We start from the raw sequence: 16,346 nt of genomic DNA, 5'->3' as shown, positions 1-16,346 counted from the left end.
CAGCTGGCCCCATGGTGTCAGCATGGGAGCGTGACTTGGTGGCAGTTCTGCAGGTAAATGCTTCCTAGCAAGAGCTGCCGTTCCTTTAGCCCCTCACCACCCGTGCCCTGGGTAAAAATTACCCACAGTTTACTTTTATTGTTTTCTCCCGTGCACAAAAATGCTTGTGGTTCTTCTAGAAGCTGTGGCACAACAACAGACATGTCAGAGCATGACAGTCTCGTCCTCACCTTCCCACTCCTCACAGCTGAAATATTTGGGCTCGTCTCTAAAATCAAAACCATGCAAGCATTCGTGTACTTCAAAGTCTTCCCACAGAGCCCCAGCCCCGTGAACACAAGTGGCTGCTCAGCTGACTGCTCAACTGTGATCTCTGAGGAAGTTGTGCATGGCCAAGGAAAGTCACAGGAGCAGGACCACTGATGTGGCTAGGGGAAGGCTACCATGCACATTTCATGCATGGCAGTGTGTGAAGGGAGCCAGAAACAGCAATGAGTGTTTTCCTGAGTGATGACCATGCTGACTGCCACCTGCTTTGAATGTCCAGTGTGCTCCTGTGACCTGCTGATGTCTTCCAGAGTATTTTTAGATGCACTACCATTACCACGCCATCAGCCTCTAATCCACTCTGTCTGGGAGGGGAAAGGGCTGTGCAGCAGGGTGCAGAAACTGTGGGAGACTGAATTGTTGTGGTATAATACATGCAGTTAGCCAAGGCTGAGGCCATAGTACTTGTGGCAGCTCTGTGTTTGTGTTTTCTGCCTTAAGTCTGCTCATGCCACGGTTCCACAGTGATGTATGTCACCTCTCTGTAGCTGAGATTAATGCCACAAGCCTAACACACCTCTTCTCCAGCTTGTTATCTTTTCATAGCAAGGCCAAGCCTTTTAATTCAACTTGGACACTGAAATGCTAATACCAGGAATTCCTGATGTAGGCTGCTGTGGAGAGCAGGCCAGAGAGGTGTCTCCAGCGGTGTCTTCCCAAAAGTCCTCTTGGCAGTGTGGGTATGGGGATCTGGCATGATGCAAAAAGCATGCTCTTCTCTGAACTCTGCTTTATGGCAATCCAGGGCTCAATGGTGTTCAAACAAGCATTAGATCACAGAATCATAGAATCACCTGAGTTGAAAAGGACCTCAAAGATCATCTAGATTCAACCTTCCTGCCATGGGCAGGATCACCAACCATTAGACCAGGCTGTTCAGACCCACATCCAGCCTAGCCTTGAATGCTTCCACGGATGTGGCATCCACAACCTCTCTGGAAAACCTGTTCCAGTGCATCACCACCATCTGAGTAAAAAACTTCCTCCTAATACCTAACCTAAATCTTCCATCTTAGTTTAACATAATTTCTTGTGTTGTCAGTATCAACTGATGACCTGGTCAAGACCTTCATATTCGAGGCACATTGCCTGTGCTGCCTCCAAAGTATAGTTGTCATGGGTTGTTGAAATCACAGCTTTTATCTTCAAGGCTTTAATTTTCATTTCCCCTATTAGATTTAAATAAATACAGCCAAAGGGGGTGGGGGGTGGGAAACAAACAAAAACAAACAAACAAACAAACAAAAACCCTAAAATTTAGAGCAATCTTCTGGATTATTACAATCCATTGAAACTGGACATTTTAGAAGAACCTAAACAGCTATTTTAACAGTGACAGGTAATGGTGATCCAAAAACAAGGAGCAATGAAGTAAAAGCTAGAAAATGCTTCTACTTTTTTGTGCCTCAGTTCAGGAAACCCTCTGCTTCTGCCTGTTGCTTCCTGCACTTCTCCCAGAGTCACAGACCTGTGTAGTAGAGCATGCACTCAGTGACTTCGTACAGCTTCATGGTAATTGCCTCTGTTGTGACTCAAACCTTTCCAGATCCAGTCATCACTTTGTTAGTGTCAGACATTCAACTCATTCACAGTCCTCTGATGTGGGGAGCTGAGGTCTAAAAAAGCAACTGCAGAAATAACAGCTGCTTCCCAAAGTGGTTGGCACAGTAGTCTGTGGTTCTTGTGAACTGCTGGAAAGTTTTGCAGGGAAAGATAATAACCTTTATTGGTTCATAATGGCTAATGAACCAACACAAGAACATAATGAACAGCCTTGTGAGTTCATCTTTCTCTGTGGCAGAGAAAGTGGCATCATACACTCCGGTCAGGTATCACAGAGGTTTGGTTAATTGATACAACAGTGGGTACCTTGCCAGATCTTTGAGCCTTTGAACCTGTTCCTCTTCCTAGCAATAACTTGGCTGAGAGCTGATGCTAATGTTTACCAAGTTACAGTACAAAAACACAAAGTACTAGATTACTGATCACATTGTTCCTTTCACCTGTGCTTCCAGGTGACCCATAACATGAAGCATGTGCAGAACTATTTGTAATTGCTGCCTCATATGACTGCCCCATGAACAAACAGAATAACTGCCTTGGGATCTCAGGGACAAGGAGACATGGTCTTCCTGAACGTGCAAGGGAGGAATGTTTGAGACAATCTCTCTTTTTTCCCTTAGCATTACTACATGTTAAAATCTGAAGATCTTTCTGTGCTTAAGCCACGATTTTGGATCCAAGCAGACTGCAGAGGGACAGGTTAGAGGAGATTAATATCTTGTCCTTCCAGGAAACAGCTTTAAGATTTCACACCACCACATCTCCTACAAAGGATGAGCAAGGATACCAGTCTCGTTTACCTCAGTACCACTCTGACAAGGCATCTCTTCAGTTAACACAACTCCAAGGACAACAAGCATGATGAGAGTCTATTCCAACTGCCCTGTGTATCGACCAACAAAAACAAGTTACAGCCTGATTCTGCCTCAGATAATGCATGAGTTAAATTAGTTCAAAAGTATTAACGTTTTTCAAAACCATAAGTGGTTTGCTTTGTGACAATACACATTTCTTTACAGCAGGCCAAGAAGAGCAATCACATAAATGCTTGCCAGTGCTGCTATAATCAGCACTGCTTTTACCTGCACCAAGGCTGAGTTCGGGGCAGTTATTCCCGTGTAACTGTTTCACTTATGCAAACGACATAACCCAGATTTCATAATAATGAATAGGCTGAAAGTTTTTAGGCTTGTTGCCATAGTTACTTGAAATCTGCTGATAAAAAGAGAAGGAATGAAGAGAGAGAAGGAGAAAAAGTAGGAAAAAAAAAAAAGTGATATCATGGCCAGGGTTAGGTCATATGATAAGGGTACAGTGATGACCTTGAAAGAACAGAGTCTTGGTGATGACACTAAAGAGCATGGTATCCAGGCAGCCCATCTTTCTGCACTTTGTTTGCTGTTGGGTTGATCTTATGGACATCATTTTTTTTAATGAATGGTTACCACAGGGGCAAAATGCATGCACTGGCTGCTCTTGGATTGGGTTGAGAGAAGAATTCTTTCACAATTTATTTACTAAAGAAATGGTGTCAACCCTCATTTCACTTTACAAAGATAGGAAATTTGCAGCAATGCCTCATTTGATCACAATTAACTTTTTAGTCCCTGTTTAAGATAAAAGCAGGAATATTCAAGTTCTATAAAGGCAGAACTACAGATGCATTGTTAGCATTTTTCTTCCTCAAAAGCACATGGAACCAAATTGTCTTATGAGATATGGGCTGAGGACACAAAAGAATAATTGTGTGTATGAATCTTCTGCTATCACCACTTTATAATGTTGGCAGTTTGTCCTCTTACCATAAAGAAACAGTTGTACTCATAATGGCTTTGTACTAAGCCAACCTGTGAACATATTAATGTTGCTATTCACTATTTCATCTTTTTATTCCCGCTGTTCTTTCTCCCTTCATTTTCTTATAACAGGCATGTAAAGCAGTAACGTGTACGCAGCCATGCCAGTGTAAAATGGGCTTGTCTACACCAGAAACATATGTAATTGAATTAAGCACTTTTGATGCCTTATGTATCAGACCACGCTACTGTTTATATTGACGTTCACAGATAGAGCTAAGGGAAAGCACTGGAGTAGTTGAAAGGCTCCTCTGTCCTAATCCAGCACTGCGTTTTCTAAACACTTCTACTCCAAAGCCTCTCTTAGCCCCAAGGAGTTAACTTTCCTGTCCTTGTCATCTTCCCTCAGCCTGTAACATGGCTGAGAGTTTTTCCATCCCTTTCCCCACAGTTCTCTATGCTGCTGTCCTTGCTCAGATGTTACCATTGTGCTTTGTGTGGAGAACAAAGGTAACCCACAATGCTATAAGAAACTACGTTATATAAGGAATGCGTTTTCTTGGAGAACTATGTTGGCAGTAGTCTCAGTAAATAATATTTCCTGCTCTTTTCAAAGAAGGAAAAAGTCACTCATAGGAACCAGAGAAGCAAAATGAAAAAAAGAATGCATAGAATACAGCAGTAGTAACCAAAATGAATATATAACACGTGGCATTTGTGGGAAGTTGAACCAAATTCACTGCAGCTGTCAGTAACCTAATTAAAGAAATCTTTCAGGCAATTTCTTCTCTTCCGGCCCCACAATTACAGTTATGGCTTTTTTTGTAATTTATTACTGTGCTACCAAATGACCTCCATGTTTGAATTATAAATCAGCAAACTTCTAGAACAAGAATAATTAATCTCACAACAACAGAAGTCACAAGCTATTCTAATGCTACAGCAGACAATTAGTCTCAGTCTCCTCTGGAAGAAGAGGGTCAAGAGTCTGGGAAGCAAGAGGGCATGACAGAGACTGAGAGTATCCCTGGTACTGCCACCCACCCAGCTTCCCAAAGGTGCCATGTTCCTTAGCAGCAGTCCAACACAACTTACTCAGAAAGGTGATAAATTCCTTTGTCTGATCACATGAAACAAAGCAGCAACTGAGGCTGCAGCAAGACAGGAAAGGCTATGTGGTTCCTTGTAATACTACTGTGAAGTAGGAACAATAGACTCAGGGAAGGGCTTGGAACCATAGTAGAACAGGTTTCTAGCAAAGGAGGTATCCCACTGCTGAAAAGTTACTGAGACTAGGCAAGCTGTGAAATTAAAACCAAATAGCTGTTCCAAAAATAACAGCATGTAGAGACAAGCCCTGTAATGCAAATACTGAGCACAAGCTTTGGATTACTGTTAATCAGTTAAACTGGAGTAGCTCTCCACTTTCATTCAACACATCCTGAGTGAAAAAAGGGAAGCCATTATCTTCATTAAGCTGTTCAGATTTCATAATGCAAAGACCTTCAGTTTCTCTAAAGTGTGCTTATTTCAGGTTGCTCCAAAATACCATCTTCAAAATGCTCAAATACCAATGTGTTTCAGTATTCCGCACTAGAGGAACTGGCACCTGCTATTCACCCCTGTACAACTCCAGTATGAAAGAAGTTAAGCCTTGCCTTAGTAAGTGGCTATAGAGAGATAAAAGGAAAAAAGTAGGAAACACATGAGAAGATACAGTCCGTGCTACTACACATTAGGAAAATGGAAGGAGATACTCTTGTAAACATTTATTCCCTATTTAATGAAGTCAATAGAAGCTAATGAACAGCAATCAAAGCATTAGATGACTGGTAGGAATTTGATTTTTTTTGATTTATTGCAAAATTCACCCAAAAGCCAAAACCACTATATCTCATCTGTGAACTCTAGTAACTGTATCTGTAAGTAATTTCCCTCTCCACAAAGAAGTTTACACAAACTATTAAGCGTTAAGGCAAGCAGTTAACCTTGCCTGCATTCATCTCACTACCCATATTAAGAAGCTTAACATTTCTCCTCTATAATTAAAAAAAAAAAATGAGGGATAGGAGATACTTTCTGTGACCATGCAACAGTACTGGAGGGGCAGCTCAATGCACTAACTTCTCAAAGCAGCAAGTAGCTTTAGCAAGTTGTCAGTGTTTGCTTTACTCATCTAGCAGGGCATGCCCCATTTGACTACTGTATACTACTGTATACCTGCTACATTGTTCAGCTGTTATGCTATTAGGAACAACACAATATTAGCCTAGAATTCAAGTCTTTTAGCCTGCAATAGCTGGCAAGTCCTTTAGTACAGGCTGCATTATCACAGTCCAGGTAACCAAAAGAAACATGCTGCATGTTACATAGCTGAGTAACTAGTACAAATTCAACACTGTCTACTGTAGCTGGAGTATTCAGTCAAATCTTCATCTCCTTTCTCCTAAGGAAAAAGGAAGTTTTAGGTAATAGGATCCAGAGGATATTTGCCTCGACTCACCACATGCAAAGGATAACGCCATTTATTTTTTCTAGTCTGTTTTTGCTCCATGTCATCATAGTAACAGGCTTTCCCTCCTAAAATTTCATTTTAGGATTTGATGTCACAGTATGATAAATAGAACTGTTCACAATTTTTGAGATGGTTTATTGCCATTTGGAATATGTTTTATTGTTCAAAACACTGCACCTAAATAAAATCCACCATGTACATTCTTTGTCATCTACATTTTTAACAATAATGTAACTTTCAGGCAAGTCATGCATGAAAATCACTCTTCAGTGACACCAAAAAACTAATGAAAGGCACCTTGTGTCCTTCACATCCCAGACTCAAACAAATTAAGTTAAGTAAGTTCTTGACTGAATAAAGATTACATACATCTAGAACTCAAGCAGTAGTAAAACAAATTAGAATTACCTGGAAAATAGTATCAGACTTTGTTGCCTTCCTTCATTCAGTGCTATGCTTTTGGTTTTCACCATCTTTATTAAGTAATGTGCGACTTAAATTGTTACCTTTATGTCTCTTTACTGAGACAAGGCATGCAGTAAGAGGGAAAGCTGGCTGCTTCCAGGCTGTGTCTATGCATTTGTTCTTGGAGATTAGCAAGACACTGCTTAAGTTAAAAAAAAAAAAGAGACTAGGAATGAATGCACCCAAGTTAAATGGCTTTTAAGTATATGTTAATATATAGAATAATACCACCTACAGTTCTGTTTTACTGACCTCTATTCCGGTTAATTTGGAAAAATGTTTGTGAAGCCATCACAAACTATTTTATTTTCATAATAAGAAATTGGTTTTCAAATAGTGCTGGTTGTTTGAGTAACAAACTCAGTTTGAAGGGTAGTTACTAAGGACAAATAAGGCAACAAAACATTAGAAGCAGTGGTTCCCATTGCTGAATAGTACTTTTAAAAAGGCAAGATAAAAATTTGAAATATCACTGATGGGGTCATTCACAACAGGTGCTTTTGTTTTATCCCCATTGTCTTTGTCACAGCAACTGTAGATGGCAGATCTTCCTTGGTTGTAATTCAGGATGACCATATTCCTTGGCTTAGTTCAAGTCAGATATTTAGTTCTTTTTCTCCAACCTGCCAGGAGAAGAACAAGTTTTTTTTTTTATTAGAAGAGCAAAACTGAACTTCAGTTAGCAAAAGTCTGGATGTACAATAGAACTTCAGGAATGTCAGACACCTAACTGGTTATTTCTAAAAAGGCAGATCCAGTAGCAACTTTCCTAAGTCTCCTTTAATTTTTAGATCAGGAGACATTATCTCACCAGATGCATTTCTTAAAAGAGAAAAACCATAGCTCTGATTCATCAGGATTGTTTGGGGTTGTATCTGTATTACTATATAATGGAAGTGCAAGAATTGCAATCTGCTCCCCAGATACAAAATATTAAATCTCAGATCTACCCCATACATACAAGATTGGTCAGCTTAGTTTCTTTTCACCTTTCAGACATTCACCCCTTCACCATTTTATGACTGTTTCAGTCTCAGGAGTCACTGAAATAGACATATGGACTAATCAACATAATACATTAAGCAAAAACCAAAGATGCCAGCAGCTGCTGAAAGCCTTGTCTGCATCCATGACCTTCCAGTCTTTTCAGTGTAGACCCCCTCCAAAGCTCACAGGACATGCAAGACAAATCACATTTTAAACCTGTGACAAGCTTTTTCTTCATTACCTTCTGCATGCCTATTAACAAGCCCAGAAGCCACACAGCAGCTTACACCACAAGTAAAAGCCACTGAAAGAGTATCCTGAGTGCCATCAGTTTACAGCTTCCCATTGTTAAATTAGAACTTGCCTGTATTTGATCAGTCGCCCTCCTTGAATAAGTTGTGCAACTTCATTAGTCAAGTGGCATGCAAAGAGAAGCCAGTTCCTTGGCTGCACTTTGTAGGCAAATCTCATGAAAGTCAAGGAGTAACAACACAGTGCTGCAAGATATAATAGATATCAGTGGATTATATTAAATAATTATATTTTATTGAGAAATTATTTCCACAACCAGCAAAATGTAACAATACACAGAATGCTTCTCACTGGCATTTGAGTTTTCCAGTTGTGTTAGAAACTTATGCATTTTTCTGCATTGGATCCTTAAAGTGTCAAGTGTAGTTTTACTACATAAGAAATTGTGGGGCTGGCATCATCACAAACCTTCATATTGTTGTGGTAAAACTGAAGCTTTCTTTAGGTTATGACTTAAACTATCTCAGCTTGAAATTAAAAGGAGTCCTGTTAATACCAGCGAGATATGACAACAAATAACCTGACAAATTTCTAGGACAGTATTTTTAAGAACTACTTACTTTGCATATAGTTGTTACTGGAAAAGCTCCCAGATGCTCCCAGCCACAAGAAATTATGAACATTCAGAAGTATAAAGGTTTCTCACCTGCTTTCCATGAAGGCTAGAAATAGTCTCAATCCACCCTCCTGCCATAATTGCATTTGAATACAGGAAATTACAACCTATTAAGTCACAAGTTTCGCAGAGTTCATGCTTTAGATTTCCAATATGCTTAGAAAGAATTAAAAAAAAAATCAGGAAAATTTTCAAACTAAATAGCTTTTTTGCCCAGGTTCAGAACATAGAAGATGAAAGAAATATTTGTACACATACCACCCTAGACATACTTGTAAAAAGTACCCTAAAAAGGGCAGTAAGCACAACCAGATGCTATTACCATCACAAGTTTCAATGCTGCAAGTAGCACACTCTGAACTATTAATAGTCCTGTGACCTTTTAATAAGAGAACTACTAATAAGTTCTGATTATAAAATGGCAGTTCAGATATCGGAGTTATCAATTGTAGTGAACAAGAACCAATACAAAAAATAGGATTTGCTACCAAATACTTTTTATTTTAGGCAAGAACTTAAGAGATCCGTTAACAGCTCTAAGAACCATAAATAACACCTTTTATAAAGGAAAGGAATTAGACTTATTCAGGTCTAGCTCATTACAAGACCACACTGAGTTATTTGTACTTAGCACATGGAATCACTTCAAGCTTTTCTGAGTCCAGTAATTTGATGTCTGACTCCACACATAGAAAACCTTTTAGTTTAAGGGCAGCCTAGTAACTACTTCATACTTATGAACTTTTGTTCAGCTATAAGTCAGATCAAAACCAGGAGCAGGAATAAGTAGCTGCAACTTTAAAAAAAAAAGGCATTAACAAATATTCACTCTCCAAACTTTATCCTGCATATTCCGTAGCTGAATGTCTACATTCAATTATTATAATTTTTTAAGTAACTTGGGTAATAAAAAAGCAAAATCAGCAAGTATTTATTTGGACATATTTGACAAGAAAACAAATATCAAGACAAAGATCGTATTTCTAAAATACTAGGTTTGCTAATGAGCTTCAAGCTATACAGCAATTAAAGTATAAGTGTTTTTTTTTTGTGGCAGGAGCTAAAGCAACTAAGGCAGAACTACAGTGTGCTCTGTTTCTGTCTTAAATATCTGAACTTTGCTGAGCTGGGTATCTGCCACCAAAAATTATTTGCTAAACACACTATCACTATACTAGAGACAATATTTAAACTGGTCTTTCATCTCTAGGGTAGTAGACTAATAGATTGAATTACTCTAAGTAGAATCTAGTATAGATGAAGCAATAGATTTCCTTAACCCAATGGTATTTTGCTTGGGGTAGAATAATTACTTGGAATTAACTTGTTAATTCCTTTATCAGTGTAACTGCAATTACACTAGTATTAAAGTACCTGTTTAGTAAAGTAAATTAATACAGAAGAACTTAAAATAAGACACTTAGGCAAAGACTACACACAGGCAAAAAAAGGCAGAACAATTGTTGCTTATGTATTTAAAAATGAAATTCTTACATCATCACATTAAGAGCCATAATAGCCTCCTGACATTCAGGTAACTGCTTGGAAAGAGTTAGTCTACCTCAGGTATTTTTAGCACCCCACAGACCAAGCACTAATGTTTCTTCAGTGTCACTGTTTACATTTAAAGTCTCACACCAATCACACTGTATTGGTATCCTTGATGCAAATAGTACTGGGTGCATTCTGAACTACTGCATGCACTAGTAGAGGATACCAAAACTATTAATACTTCAATCTGGTGACCAAAACTATGCACCAGGACTCTTCACAAAAAAAAAAAAGTTGCTGAAAAGCTCTGCAAAAGACTTTTGCAACTCTTTGGTAACTCAGTATGAGTGGCCACCAAGGTTATATAGCAAGATTTTTAATATCTGTATCTGTTCTGATCATCAGTTAATAAGAAATTATTAATACCACACTGCTTTAAGTGTGAAATTGGTGTTCTACAGTTAGTTCACTGAGAAGATGCTTAACTCACTACTTACCAAATGTCATCCGGCCACTAATGATTTCTGGAGATTTCTTCATGTCATTAATAGCAGCAACAGGAAGTCCCCAGTTGGCTACCGGCCCCCAAAAGTGCTGTAAAAGAAAAGAAAAAAGCTTTGCAGATACCAATTAAGCACATGCTTTTGTCTCTTCCCCAAATAGAGATACTGGAGATACTCTAATACTTGGGAATTGTCAGGGGACATTCAAGTTTCTTGCAACTGAAATTTCAAGAGCAACATTTTACCAGTCTGAATATCAGCTTGTAAGATTGCAATTAGACTCTGACAAAGCCATGTTCATTTCCTGTAAATTTAGGTTGCAATATTAGTAACTTAACTAGAACCTATACAGAAAAATGGGATGTTATGTTACGCATCATTTGTAGTTTGACCTTTGTGCAATATGCAAAAGAGTGCAATATTTCTGTGCCTACAGACTGCATTGGCTCAAATTCAGATTTAAAGGAGTATTCAAGGGCTGCAACAAATGCATTTATTTTTACTGTATTTCTGCTGATAGAAAAAAATCAACACCTTTAACAGCTGAAGACTCAGAGAGAAAATGGCATAACTCAGAATAGCTGCATGGTTACATGGTATCTGTACTTCACAGGTATGTTTAGATAGTGTGAAGAAATGTATCTGTAACTTACACACAAAGTATTTGCTGTAACAGAAGAGCATTTACAATAAAAATATCAGCAGTATGTAGGATACTTTCTTCCAATTCTTTATTGAAACTATTTAAAGGACAGCAAGTAGGCCAACAAGAAGTACCTAATCACATTGACTATCTTTACTGTGCAAATCATGGTTAAGACAAATGTATTCACGTTATCACACTAAATCAGAGCACAAAAGGTAACTGGTGAGGCAGTATACATTTGTGACCTCTACTGTTTAAATAAGATTCTTGAAACAGCAATTTAATTTCAGAAAACAGGTCTTTAAGGCTCTAACCCTGTCAACATTTTTCACACAGAGGTTGGTGACGCACCAGAACAGGTTGCCCAAGGAGGTTGTAGATACCCCCATCCCAGGAGGCCAGGCTGGATGCAGCTCTGGGCAGCCTGGTCTGGTGGTTGGCTTGGGGGTTTGAAACCCGATGATGACTGTGGTCCTTTTCAGCCCAGGCCATTCTATGTTTACCGGAGACTTCTGGTTTGAAAGGCAGCTCAGGTCAACTTCATGTTTTTGTGTAACTGCCATCACAACACAGATGATACACTGCAGACCACCTCCAGTTACACAAACTGTAGAACCATCATCAACCTGAGATGCCACAGCAGTAAGTTTCCTCTGCTGACCAGGGAGGTAGGTGTGAAGCTTTTTTCACTTGAAATGGTTATCCAATTTTAAGTGCCTGCAGACAACCAACCTTTCGATGTTTTCACAAACAATAATTAAACTACACCTATCCTGTTTGTCTTTGGTCTACAGAGATGAGCAAATTTTCCATAACATTATGATTCTTACTATTATGAGCCATCACAAACATATCATTCAGAGCATAACGGGTCTAAAATATCAACTTCCAGTTTCAGAAGCAAACTGGAAGGTTAAGGAAAACTCTGCAGATAGAATTACACTGTACCATTTATTGTCTCAAGTAAAGCTGGTTAAAAAAATTAAGTCAAGCAAGGTAATTCAGCAGCTACTATGCTACCAGTGTCTCTGCTATATAGAAGAACAGCTCTAGATAAATTAGATCTCCTTAGCAAAGAATACAGGAAAAGATCCTTTGATTTTCTAGTTATTACTGTGAGACAGTCACATAAAGCCTAGATCTGCAATTATTAGTGCACCACTCCTGGTGCTTTTCAAATGCAAGCAGCATCATTAACAGTGCTGAGGCAGAAAAGTTTACAAGTTACTGAACTCATGCAAGAAAATGAAACAAAGTCCCTTCCCCACTCCTTACCGTGCTGTTGAAGTGGGCCATCATTGTTTGCCATTCAAAAAAGCAAATGGGAGACAAAAAGAAACAAGGTATTAGTTTCCTTCGTAATTCATATATGATTGATGCTCACAATAAATGAAAGACAAGTATAAGTCAGTAACTTATCTTGGCAACAACCTTGGTTAATTTAACTGTTATTTCCTTCAAGAGTTGTTACTATGAGAAATGTTTACTGTCATTTACCTTGCAGAACAAAAACCTAATTATGGTTCACAGAAAGTCTTTCCTGCCGTGCAGGCTTCAAAGCATCAAAAATCCCACCCTAAGCTGGTTTAAAACAGATGTCAAAAGCCCTCAAGCTTTATCTAGAACAAAGCTAAACTGCTATAGCTTCACTGTAAAAGCTTTGAAGTCAATGAATTCTCCATATACCTATATTTAAGTAGATCAAACCAAACATTGCCAGACGTCTCGCTGTCACTAAGCTCAGGCCAACCATGGCTGTATTACATACAAGCTATAAACACATTCAGTGACCTAACATGCCATGTACACACCAGGAATATACAGGCTTCATTTAAGCCATCATGTAATTACCAGAACTATTAATACTGATCTATACTACTATTAATCACCTTCATCATAATAGCTTCCACGATCTCTTACCAAATGGCTATGGTAAGCAGACAGTCAGGCCTACTTCAGAGGTCAAGCTGAATCTTTGTTACAAGCAGCAATCTGAGTCAAGGTGCATTGTTAGTACATCCTTGACTAACCTAACCACTTGCTCTACTGTTTTCTTATTAACTGCAGCAATAATCAACTGGCAGGCCAGTTTCACAAGCCACGTGCACATTCCACTTTTTTTTTTTTTGGTAAAACTTTAAAAAAAACAAATTCAAATAAGCCCCTTAGCAGAGTGTTTTTGCACTAACAGAACCCAACCTTCTTTTTTAAGGTGCAAGTTGTTCACATGCATGCAGAAGCCTGAAATAGAACCACGCTGCCTGCTGCTAACAGTTCTGGCTAAGGTCTTGCAGCCACCCCCATGCTCACGTGAAACTGGAACAGCTATTATGCTCCCAGAAGAGGGCAGAACAAGGTCACACAGCTCCTCCAGAAGCATGCACCCAGCCCCAAAGCTCTGCAGCCAACACGCTGCAACAAATGCTGTAGGATCCTTATTGCAGACACAGTGCAATTGCATATATCTAACCCTGAAGAGATATCACTCCAAATCTGTAGTTTCCAACAATTACATTTAATTCCATGAAAAAGAGAGCATTTTGTATTAACATGTCAAACCTTGATATGCCAATCAGCTTGTTTTAAGCTAACACTGCTGCTGAAGTTTACAAGAAGGAAAAGAAGCTGTACCTAGAGCTTACATTCTTACCACGTTTACTTTAAAACCTCAAGACATAATTAGGGCAAATCTATATTTACATGATTTACAGTCATTCACATCCCTATTAAACACCACTTCAGAGAAGCCAGAAGTGAAATTGGCAGAACATTTAATTATTTATGACAGTTTTAAAAGCAATTTATCTTTTCTTTGTGTGAGATCCAGAAGCTAGCTCATGATGTAATGCCAGACATAGCCACCTGAGAAAAACAGTATGTGTTCACTACACCAGCTTCCATGATTTTGAGTTATGAAGCTGAAACTGAAGCTACTTGATGGACCTCTGCAAGGACTGATTGCACTAAGATATAACAGCTCACCACTCACCATATAATCAATTCTGCTGCTTTGGGCAATTATGGTTACTCTATCAAAGGTCAAGTACGAACATGTACAACCTAAGTGTTGCAAGCAGGATCTCCAGTCATTGTTTCATACGAAGAAATCACACTTGGAAGTCTCACTGTAACTACTGATGTGATTAGATACTGATTCCTAGAGCAGACAGCATGGTCTCATAGCTTTGAAGAAACTCTTGCTCTAAGAGCAGGGCAAGAAAGGAGTTCTGTGCAAGATGCAGAGCTCTCCAGCCTGGCAAAACAAGAGCTTTCAGGAAGGAATATACCAGGATACAGCTCTTAAGACACACTGTGTTTCTGCTACAGCAGAAGACTGCAGCCTTTTACTAACAGTTAGCTAAACTGTTAGTATGAAGCACAACCAAGAGCCTGTACTGCTTTCCTAGGGTAGGAACAATGCTGAAAGGCTGCCCTGGGTGGTTAAACTGGCTTCGTGGCACACCCAGTAATAAAAGGACAAAAGACAGAACCCATCCTACAAAGCATGAATCCTGTGCATGTTCAGATAACTGAACTTTGTTTACTTCAAGACGAGAACCAGGATGAAATACAGCTGGTTATTATTTTTTTTTTTTTGTCCAGCTGCCTTTAAGTCTTTGATAAGGAAAGTGGTACTTCAGCAGATAACCTTGGTGGCATTAGGGAGCAATTAATTCTTCCAGAAGCCGGTTGCTTTCCTTTATTACAGAGCAGACCGAAGCACTACTACAGCATACGTGCTCCCGACGAATGCCAGCACAGTAACGAAGCGTTAATGACACAAAACATCCACCGAGCTTACAGGATACCCTCAGAACTTCCAGAAGGAAGCCCTGCTGAGGCCTGCTCCGGCTGCCATCTCGCTGTGAAGGTGCTCTCGCTCTTCCCGCACTTGGGTCACGGCTTTGGCATCACTCCCCGCCTCGCACAGAGCCGCACGCCGCAGGCGTTCCGTTCACCACCCACAGAAGCTCTCCCCACGCAGGCCCGCCCCAAGCAGGGCCGTTCCTCACACCACCAGGCGCCCTCGCACAACGAGGGCGGCCGCAACAGCGAAAGGTTTCCTCACGTCACCAGCAGAGCCTCGCCGAGCCTCGCAGCCCGTCCGCCCGCTGCCGCCGGCGCCCCGCTCCTACCCGCCCGCCTCAAGGTCAAACCCCCGGGTGGGACGGCATCCCCCCGCCGCTCACCTCATCAGATAGTCTCGGAACTCCTTGCTGCGCACGTAGTCCGCGGCCTTACGGGCCAGCGCCCCCGCCATGGCGGCCCGGCAGCAGACGGGCAGCGCCCGGCTTCCGTGCAGCCCTCGCAGCGGACGGCTCTCCCGCGCCGCCGCCCGCTTTACGGCAGCGCCCGCGCCGCCGCCCCCTCCGTCAGCGCGGCGCTCCCCGCGCCCATTGGCCGCCGCGGCCCCGCCTCCCGCCCGCCGCGAGCCGAGCCTGTAGAGCCGCTCGGAGCCGAGGGGAAGGCGGAGCGCCGTAAAGCGGCGCGAAGGAAAGGGGAGGGGGCGATCGGGAAGCGCGACGCGGGGCCGCCCTCGGCTGAGCCGCCGGCGTTCCTTCGCAGCCCGCGGGGCGGAGCCCTGCCGAGCCGCTATTGGACGCGCGGCTCGGCTGCTGGCTCCTCATTGGCTGGCGAGGCTCTCCTTGAGGTGGTGGTTGACGCGTGTGGCGTCAGCTTGGACGGGAAGGTGCGAGTGGACGGCTGGGGTGGTTTCCAAGGATAATTCCTCTTGTAAGAGCCCAGAGCGCGAACTGTGGGTGTGCGGGCAGAGAGCGCAGGGTTCGGCCTTCCCCCATCGCTCCCAGGACGCGGGACCTGGCGCCCGCAAGGCACTTTCCATTTCCTGCCCTCGCGGAGGTTGCTTGTTTAGACTTGGAGATAAACTCTAACCCTGCTGTAATACCTTCTCCGTATAATTTGGGTCGGTCAAACAAATACCCGTATGTGAATGACTGCTTATCTTTGCTCAGTGTACTGGAGATAGTGAAAATGGATGTTTACCTGCTCCGACTGCTTTCCCAAGACCTGCAGCACCTTTACCTCTGGGCTGGCAGCTGGGTGCAGCCTGGGCCACGCAGGCAGCGCAGGGACCCACAGCAACTCCCTGCTCTCCACTTCCTGG

The 16,346-nt window shown here is 41.4% G+C and overlaps 1 protein-coding gene across 1 annotated transcript; it reads right to left on the bottom strand.

The window, feature by feature from the left end:
- Positions 1 to 6,315: 6,315 nt before the first annotated feature.
- Positions 6,316 to 15,606, bottom strand: MPC1 (mitochondrial pyruvate carrier 1). The gene is made up of 5 exons (XM_031612936.2): positions 15,412 to 15,606; positions 12,497 to 12,500; positions 10,570 to 10,666; positions 8,018 to 8,150; positions 6,316 to 7,289 (listed from the first exon to the last, which is right to left on the bottom strand). The coding sequence occupies exons 1-5, from the start codon at positions 15,480 to 15,482 to the stop codon at positions 7,271 to 7,273; spliced, it is 324 nt and encodes a 107-aa protein (XP_031468796.1). The 5' UTR covers positions 15,483 to 15,606; the 3' UTR covers positions 6,316 to 7,270.
- Between the last annotated feature and the right edge of the window lie 740 nt (positions 15,607 to 16,346).

Source organism: Phasianus colchicus, chromosome 2 (assembly GCF_987193195.1).
Source record: "Phasianus colchicus chromosome 2, bPhaCol1.hap1.1, whole genome shotgun sequence".
NCBI classification, from domain to species: Eukaryota; Metazoa; Chordata; class Aves; order Galliformes; family Phasianidae; genus Phasianus; species Phasianus colchicus.
The sequence above is the reverse complement of the archived record's forward strand: the minus strand, read 5'-3'. Positions and strand labels throughout refer to the sequence as shown.

Excerpts from the sequence above, each read along its gene's own strand:
- MPC1 (XM_031612936.2), bottom strand. The coding sequence starts at position 15,482 with ATGGCGGGGGCGCTGGCCCGTAAGGCCGCGGACTACGTGCGCAGCAAG. Across the intron at positions 8,151-10,569 it reads TAGTGGCCGGATGACATTTG|CACTGTGTTGTTACTCCTTG; the intron begins GTAAGTAGTGAG and ends TATATCTTGCAG.